This window comes from Centruroides sculpturatus, unplaced genomic scaffold (assembly GCF_000671375.1).
Source record: "Centruroides sculpturatus isolate CEXI.00-Female unplaced genomic scaffold, Cexi_2.0 scaffold3661, whole genome shotgun sequence".
Lineage (NCBI taxonomy): Eukaryota > Metazoa > Arthropoda > Arachnida > Scorpiones > Buthidae > Centruroides > Centruroides sculpturatus.
Window position 1 is genome coordinate 1 of NW_019387752.1, and position 9,278 is coordinate 9,278.

Consider the following 9,278-nt stretch of genomic DNA (forward strand, 5'->3'; position numbering starts at 1 on the left):
TATATATATATATATTTATTTCTTTATTTAAAACTTTCTGTCGATGAAAATCATTATTAAAACACGTTATAGATAATCTTTAATTTGCATTTATATATGTATATATGTAATTTTTTCCCTATTTTTTACTCTCAAGGACGTGAAAGATTTTACTTATAGAGAGACCTAGGCATGCTTGTGTGTATTTTATGTATGCTTAGCTCTGTCACAAAGGGAAAAATCCTTTTGGGAGTCGTTTACTAACTGAAGAAAAGTTAGAATTGCTTGATGACAAATCTTCCACTCGTGAACATCCTACAATAGAAGATGCTACGCCAGTTCTCATCAACATCAAACATATATATATATATATATATTTCTTTCCATCTTACATAGGTGTGGAATGAGTCAAAAGGTTTATATTATAAAATATTCGAAAATTTTCTTGCCTAGTTTAGATGAAAGCTGTCAAAACCATCTGATAAACATCCTATAATAGACATCAAGTAGAACATTTAACCAAATATTTATCACTATCTACCAGACGTTAAGATGACAAGTAATTACTGCATGTGTCACGATTAACAGCTGCTACACGACCAAAAAAAAAAAAAAGTCACTCTTTAACTTTCTCTTTTTTATTTTTTTTCTAATAATAATAATAATAATAATGATAATAAAAAGCTGTAGGGAATTTTTCCACGTCCTAGTTTTTAAGTTTCTTTAAAAAAATAAAAATTTAATAACATGGAAAGGAGGGAAAAATCGTTTTTAATTTTTATAAAAGGAGTTGTACATTGATCAAACTGAATACTTATTTGCCCATTCACGCTTAGATTGTCGCGTGAGGTGCCTTAGTAATCTGGTGGTGTATACTTATTACGTCATTTATGACCTGTGGCTTGTGAGAATGTGTGCTGAAGCAAGATAGCAGCCAACGTATTCAATTCCTGTCTAAGAAGTCAAATATATTGTCATTATTCCTTAGAGTTATTCGCATTTCTATTCTTACTTAGTTTACCCACTGATAGAAAAAAAGTAGGAGGTTTCAGGTTTATAATTAACATAAATAAAGAAAAGGATAGATTACGACCTCTGACGTATCCTATATCTTTAATATTATTTTATTATAATATTCTTATTTTATTGTAAATTCCGATTTTAAGAGATTTAAATTAATTCATTTCTTTTCTTTTCTAAAAATCAATAATTTAAATTTTTAGATTGAACGATAAACAAAATTAATGATCTTAATCCATCTATCTTCGGGTTTTTTTTCTTGTCAAAAAAACAGATTAATTTATAAAGAAAAATATAAAAAAAATTAATTGAGTTAATCTTAATAGAAAATAACAATTGTCAGAAAGATTAATAGGATTTATACGATTAACAGTTCTATTCTTAGAATTTGATTATGTTTTACTGCTTAAGTTTCTGTCTTACACGAAAAAAAAAATTACTTAGTTGTGTAAATCATTGTTTGTTATCTTAATGAGTTAATTTCTGTTTCTATTGATATAAAAAAATTCGTTTTATTTTTTTCCTGTGGAGTTTTAATTGTTTGCTGCACAATTATCGTCTACTTCTTCATCTCTTATCTCAATTTCTTTCAAGATTAAAATGACAATAAGGGAACTTTTAACAAGAATTTTTTTCGTATGATGCGTTAAAATAAATTACCAAACAAATAATGCGTACTACAATAATTTATTTAGAGCATAATCAAGTTATTTACATAAAGAACTATAGTCTATAATGACTACTTACAAGAAAAAACATTAATTGTAATGAAAATTGACATCATATACAAACAAAACTCAACGCAATTTTAGAAGAATAATATATAATCTTTTAAATACATAAATATAATTGTAATTAGGATTTTTTTCTGTTATTTAATTACTTCCTACCAAAACACGAAACTGCGTTGAAAGCGCATTGCTTCCAGTAGGACCTCTTGCGTTGAAGATCGCTTATATCCAAGTTATTACGAAGTCTATTAACCATCTGACGAGCGAAAAGATAATTCATAATTGCTGTTTCTGGAGATCCGTCGTCTGGCGTAAACTATAAGGAAAAAACAGAAGAAAAATAAAGGCAAAACTAAGTTAATTATCCAAGTCTGAAGATCAATTAGCGAACAGTTGTTGCTTAACAAAACTAATTACACATCAGCGGATCTGCTTTAATTTTTCTTCTCTACTTTATTAACGATCTTATTGAGTTTGTTAGCAATTATATTGAATTTTTTACGTCTTTTAATGTTAATTTGTCGTTAAAAATTAATACAAAGTAATAACTTACGTCGAGTTCATATGGTATGGCCTTTTCTTGTCCGATGCTTTTAGCATAGACGACGCAAAAAAGGGCCATCGACAAAATAGCCACTCTCAATGCTACTGGAGACATGTTATTGATGAGATTAACTGCTAAAGAAACGATTAACATCAACCATTTTGTCTTCATTTTACTCTAAATTCATTCTATTAAGCTATATCCAAAAGCTTTAACGCTTGTTCTCCGGAGAGATCTTGATAGATATAAATTTCTCAGATTAATCAGGAAGATTGATGAAGGATAATTTTGAGGATGAAAATATATTATTTAATTGAATAATTTCTTAAATTAATTTTTAAAAATTTATAAAACTTGTTTTGNATTGATCCAATCTGATTTTTGCATCTGACAATAATATAACTTTTAGATAAATCAGTGAAATAAAAAATTTGGCAACTTTTTGTTACTGGATATCTGAGCACTTTTTGTATAAGTAGTGGTATCTGCAATGAAGTTCCTAAGAAAATCAATTACAAGCTTGCTGCAGCAATCAAGTTAGTTGTCTTTATTTTTTGTGTATTCAGTATGCTGTATTGAACAAAATGGTTATGTGCCCGTGCTCGTCATTCTGTTATCTGACCTGCTATGAAAAAAAAGTTTAACGGCCCCTGGCTTAATCATTGGGAAAGAAAACATTTGTTTATTTGCATAAGTACAAGTTGAGCCCCCTATAACACTGTTGATAATTCCATTTTATATGAATTCCATGCTGTACGAGTCACAGATTTTACAAATATGTGTGCCGGGCTGTGAATGGCTCATGTATTTGTAAAATCTAAGTGACTCATACAACATGGAATTCATATAAAATGGAATTATCAACAGTGTTATAGGGGGGTTGACTGTACATTGTATTAATCAAAAACATTTATAGATCATATGTTATTGTATTTTAGCATTCTCGAAGTAATTGTAAAACTTTTAAAAATGATTTTGAATTGTCTTTTGCCATTTTCTCATGGGCACACTGCTGTTGCTGCTAATCATGCTGCCAAGTTGATGGATTCATACTAAATTTAGTGAAAATTGAAGCAACCATTGGAAATTTGATGGGAGGTACAATATTTTTGGTGGTAAATTTTGGGAACTGATTTTTATATCAATATTTATACAGTATTGTGTTATAAGATACTGTTCATTTTTTTTTTTTTTTTTTTTGAGCAGTCCAAGTTGTTGAATCTAGAAGTCTTTAATATTGTGCCAAGCTCAGGATTAATATCATGTCATGTTTAGTAGGAACTGGATTTTGAAATAGTGGAAATTGGTAATAGTGATACTCAAGAGTTGACTAGTTTTGGATTACTAGTTGACTCTTGAGCATTACTAGCACTGTACAGTGCTGTATTTGAAATTTAAATAAAAATGTTAAGTAAATTTGAAATTACAATCTTGTCCATTATTATATTAATTACTTTCCCATAATAAATTGAGAAAAAAAGAAATGAATATTGTAAATAATAGTCAAATTCCATTTATAATGTTTACTCAAAATTGACTTTTTCTCCAAACAACTTGTAATTTTAGTTCAAAGTATATTTGTATATGTAGTATAATATATATATATATTTCACATCAGATGTTTAATGAGAGATAGTTTCATTATTCATAGTATTTTGAACAATTGGAAATTATACAGTGATAAGTTTGTAGTCCTTCCTTCAAATAAAAACACTAATTGAAAATATTAGTTAAAACATCGAGAGAAATTAGTGTCTGTATTAGTATTAATAATATATATTTTAATACTGATACAGCCATATATATGTATATAAAACAAGCAATTATCTATTGTGAATCAACACAATGCCAGATTATATTTTCTAATCATATATTTTAAAATTAATTTAAAGTATATGCTCTCCACTTCACATTAGTAATGTCTTGCCCCTGTACATAATACTTTCCCTGTTAGGAACAGTCATGACATCATCCTCTAACTTCTTACAGGGGAAAATTTTTGATTTGAAATAATGTGATCTCCAGTTTGTATCATAAGTTCATATACAGTTAATGAGCCTCCTGTCTTTAAGCTTTCCATACATGTCTTGGCTTTCATCTATCTAACTCTGCTCTTGTGATTAAGGAAGGAAGGAAAGACAGACAGACGACAGTGGGATTTTATAGGTCTACAATTTTTTCAAATTGCAGCCCAATTATTAAAATATCTAATATCATGTTATGTCTATACATCACAAGTTCTACATGAATGTTTCACCAATAAAAATAATTCATTTCTATGGCAACTGTTCAAATTCATATTTTGGTAAAAAAAAATTTTTTACAAAAACTTAACGGTCAAAAGAAAAAAATCTTTATTGATCATTTGATAAATCTTAACACAATATAAGCTGGACTTAAAACATCAGTAATAATTGATTTTTCTTGAATGTAACAGGGGATCAAAACTCAAAATTTATAACTTATACAATATTGTCTTGGTAATTTTATCCATGGTAGAAATTTTCCACAATAAACTAAATATATTGATTTGTCAGTCTAGCCAACTAGTTTGCCAAAATTCAAATATTGACAAACTAGTTGGCTAAATACATTTTTGCAATAGCAAGAACTTAAAAGTTTATATTTTAGATTCAGGACAATTTGGCAAATTATTTGATGATAGTCTTTTTGAAAAATGTGATAAAAGAAATTTTATAATTTAATAAAGTTTTAATAATTTTAAGCAAAAATCAAATTTTTCATTCCTTCTCCAGTTATTTTTGGTGGGTTTTTCACCATTGGTAATTTTTTTAGTTAAAAAACTTAATCTTACTGATAGCTGATATTTCTTCTCCCATTGAAAAAGATAGCTTATATTATATTTTCCAAAATTGATCTACAAAAATTAGAATTAAGTTTGTAATACTGCTAAATGTATACTTATAATTTATGACATTCTGAAATATAGAAATTATATAAAGTATTAATTTTTCCCAAATAATAAGAAAACTATTTTAATCTTTATTATTTAAGGGCCAATTAAAAGAGAAAAAAGGAAGGTGGAAATTATTTCGTCGCTGGAGAACTAGATATTTTACTTTATCAGGTGCACATCTTTCCTATAGAGGTTCGGTATGTATATTCACAGAAACGTTTTTATTTTAAGCTGAAAATTAAATAATAATATTTATTATTAAAACTTTACAGAAAGGTGATAAGGAAGTGTCTCCTATCGAAGTTAGTCAAATTCGTAGCGTGAGGGCAATAAGTAGCCGTCGCAACATACCAAAAGCTTTTGAAATATTTACAGATGACAGGACTTTTGTTCTTAAAGCAAAAGATAGCAAAAATACAGAACAGTGGGTTCAATGTATATCCATTGCTATGGCTCATTCTCATGCTAAAGATACTACCCATTAAATGTATACGTGTAAATGTAAAGATTAATATTTTTAATCTGAATGGCTCAAAAAAAAAAAAAAATGCAATTGTATAGTTTCTTTTTACAAGAATTGTAAAATTTTATAAATTGATTCTTTTGTCTAATAAAATTTTAATGTAAACCTTAATTACAATTATTTGTATACTCTATAAGAGTAATCAGATGTAAATAATTTATGATATCTTAAAAATTGATGTAAATATTTACGATATAGTTATTGTCTATCAAATTATTGTTTTGTGATGTTATGTATGTAAAAGAATATTCTAAATTTTATCAGTATTGAAACATGACTTCCAATTACAATCAGATTTATTATTATTTGAAATTTGGGCATTTATTTTCAATAATATAGTGAAAACTTGAAATCAAAGTTTTTGAGTGCTAGATGTAAATTTTGTGCCTTAACTTTCTAAGAAAAAGTAAAAAAAACCATGCTCATATCTTTGAAATAAAATTTCATATTAGATATATATATCTATATACATACCTGAGTGCTTTCTTTTTGACAATATGAACAGTTTGACTGGTTGAAATCCTTATTATTTAGGATTTCAGAAGATGTGTAATTTTTTTATCTCTTTTTTTTTTCGTTTTTTTTTATGAAAATCTGTAAATGTAAGGTCTCTCTAACTGTTTTTTTCATTTATAATAGTTATGACAATCAAATTTGGAGTTTTTTATAATTCAAAATTTAATGAAAATATTATCTTTAAGAGTTTACAACTTGCACACTTAAATGCACAGTGAATATCCTATGTTTATGCACTGTATTCACAAATATAAATATTGCAATACAATTTCTGAATTCCAAATAATCTTAAGAGTATATGAAATTAATATATGAATGAACAAACATTGAGAGAGACTCAAAAAATATGTATATTAATCTGAATGTAATTAATCAATCTAACTAAAAAAGCTACATGTTTTATGTATATATATATATTGATAATTTAATACCACTGTTTGTTAAAATCTTGTGATATATCAAATTTGTTTTGCTGTATTTTAAGAAATTTAATATTTTAGAGCCATTTGATAAAATTATCTTTACATGTAACTATTATAATTTATCTGCTGGACAGAATATGTATAGATACTGCCATATTTAACATTACTAATGCTTTTATTTCTTTGCTTTAATGAAATTTATCCAAATTTACATTTGTTATATAAAGCAAATTTTAAAATGACCTGTATTGGTAATTTGATTTGCTTTCTATACTGTTGAAATCACATGATAAAAACCTCCAAAATTCCTGACCAAGTTTTTGTTGTGTATCTAATTCTTATATCACAGATGTGTTTTATTTTTGTAAGTTTTAAATAAATTTTTGACATTATTTTATGATAAAAATATATACAAATGTTTGTTTGAATTTTACAGTTCAATTTTAATCAAATTGTGATAAATCAGTTGCTTTCTTGGAATGTTCACACACCTAATACCCTGAAAATCAAAAGAACATTGTTTTAAATTAATTTTGTTAATAACTTTCAAGTACACTTAAAACTTTTGTAAAATAAAAGATATTAAGACTCATTACCTTTAACACATTGATATCGTCACATTTTAATTGTTTTCTATGAACTTTAGCAGTTTTAATATCTTCAAGTTGTCTTAATATCCTCATTGTTGTATTTAAAAAAGGGCAAACAACTATATTTGAATTTCTTGAAAACTGCTCTTCATTTAAATGCAGAACTTCTACTTTCGGATGTCTCTCAACTGTCGGTTTATTTCTCTTAGGATTACTCAAATTAATAACTGTTGTAACTTTTTTCTCATTCTCTTCCAAGTTTGTACGACTAAATATTGCTTTGTGGGAATATTTTTCTGGCTTTTGAATATTCGTCATAATGCTTTACAGTTTGTGAATGAAATTCAAGTTTATCTGCAGGAAAATATATATAATTTAATGAACTAGCCAATGATTACTCAGCCAAATTAATCAATGTACGTTTAACAAATGATTCCACTTCAAACTATCCTTGCTCGAAGACGGCTCATTAACTGGGTCGAAAATGTTAGCATTATTTAAACTTCATCCACTGTTAAAACTGCATTGATTAACTCAGCCATATAATTTAATTAATGTTGAATTGTATATTTATGAGATAAAGCAGATTAATTTATAATTACGAATTATATATTGGATTTTTTCCGTAATATTTTTCATAATTACATATAATTTTTTGAAAGTTCTGCTTCAGTAATTTTAATTTAGCAGATTATAGATGTTTTGATATTCATTTTAGATACTGTACATTATTTTCAGATAGTTAGTTTTATATAAAGTTTGTGTGTGTGTGTCACAAAATATGTGAATAAATGATCTAAAAGTATGTAATTACTGTTTCCTTTTATCATCATTGGATTTAATAACAAGTATAGTTTAAACTTAGAAAGATATCTTTAATTTCATTAATACTTTTGACTTTTAACTGATTAAAACTGCCAAAGTTTATAAAGTTTTTAAATAAATTGAATTTCTTGGCAACAAAAATCGTCACAGTACTCATTATTCGTGTAAGACATTTTTGATTCCCATTTTGTTATTTATTTATACGAATTAAACGAAAATCACTTACATAACACTAAAATACATTAAATGAGATGGCTGGAGTAGCTAAATCAAAGTAAACAAAAAAATAAAAGTTGTATACTTGTTTGTATAAACACACTGTAAAGTTTTAATACGTAATAATTGTACAAAATACAAATTGAAGGCAAACTTACGGTACTTACGTCGTTAATAATTTATCATTTAAAAAAATGCAACTGGCAGAAGCGCCACCTGACGTTAACAATAATAATTTTAAAAAAATACAACGAAGATGTAGCGATGATCGTACCAATCGATACTATTGACTCCGATGTTTTGTGCTCATTTTTAGCAAATAGAATTTTTATAAAAAAAAGTTTGGAAAAAATATATTGAAGTTCTGTGTATAACAAATATACGGAAATCCAGTATATCTTATTGTAAATCGAGATCTCCCAAGGAATAAATCTCATTCGCTCGCTTTATGTTAAGGAGAATGAACGTAGGTTAATTATCTCTCTAAATCTGCATTAAAATAGAAAATTCTTCGAAGAGAGTGATTTAATAAATCTGAAAATTGCATTTATCAGACTCGTTTAGTTCTCCAAAGAGATTAAAATCCCAATATTACTCTTTCAGAAAGCGACTTCTCTTTTAATTACAGTTGTAGAATCATCTTTGATGCAATTACAATTTCTAGATAGGTATATATACTAATTTGAGAAGCACTAATCATTATTTTATACTTTTCTCTACTCGAGTTTAGCACTTCAAAGCGGTAATGCAGATTGCATTAAATGTTTGAATATGTACTGTACTATACTTTAAGAGTTTCGTCAAGTTATAGAATGGCGACCAGAAGGACTTTACATCATCTCGTTTACGAAATAATTATCGGCTATCATTCTGTACTTTTTTACGATAATACTTATTACTTAAATTTAGAATCGGAATAGAATTGAATCCAATAAATTATTTATTTAAAAAATATATTAATTTATCAACTCTAGAAAAGCGACACATAGCGTTCA

At 26.8% G+C, this 9,278-nt stretch overlaps 2 protein-coding genes and 1 long non-coding RNA gene across 6 annotated transcripts; 1 reads left to right on the forward strand and 2 right to left on the reverse strand.

The window, feature by feature from the left end:
- Positions 1–1,676: 1,676 nt before the first annotated feature.
- LOC111616617 (prohormone-1-like) lies at positions 1,677–2,460 on the reverse strand. The gene is made up of 2 exons (XM_023358010.1): positions 2,284–2,460; positions 1,677–2,046 (listed from the first exon to the last, which is right to left on the reverse strand). The coding sequence occupies exons 1-2, from the start codon at positions 2,443–2,445 to the stop codon at positions 1,879–1,881; spliced, it is 330 nt and encodes a 109-aa protein (XP_023213778.1). The 5' UTR covers positions 2,446–2,460; the 3' UTR covers positions 1,677–1,878.
- A 2,508-nt stretch (positions 2,461–4,968) lies between these two features.
- Positions 4,969–5,792, forward strand: LOC111616616. The gene is made up of 2 exons (XR_002755285.1): positions 4,969–5,388; positions 5,464–5,792. It is a non-coding gene; the product is annotated as an uncharacterized LOC111616616 (long non-coding RNA).
- Positions 5,793–6,825: 1,033 nt separating this feature from the next.
- Positions 6,826–8,497, reverse strand: LOC111616615. 4 transcript variants are annotated; one of them, XR_002755284.1, is made up of 4 exons: positions 8,442–8,461; positions 8,294–8,331; positions 7,249–7,596; positions 6,826–7,151 (listed from the first exon to the last, which is right to left on the reverse strand). XR_002755284.1 is itself a non-coding variant. In XM_023358008.1 (3 exons), the coding sequence occupies exons 2-3, from the start codon at positions 7,558–7,560 to the stop codon at positions 7,083–7,085; spliced, it is 381 nt and encodes a 126-aa protein (XP_023213776.1). In that variant the 5' UTR covers positions 7,561–7,596; positions 8,451–8,497; the 3' UTR covers positions 6,826–7,082. The 4 variants fall into 4 exon arrangements, 3 of the variants coding, with proteins under 3 accessions (XP_023213776.1, XP_023213774.1, XP_023213775.1); XM_023358008.1 differs by lacking the exon at positions 8,294–8,331 and having other exon boundaries at positions 8,451–8,497; XM_023358006.1 differs by lacking the exon at positions 8,294–8,331 and having other exon boundaries at positions 8,442–8,478.
- Between the last annotated feature and the right edge of the window lie 781 nt (positions 8,498–9,278).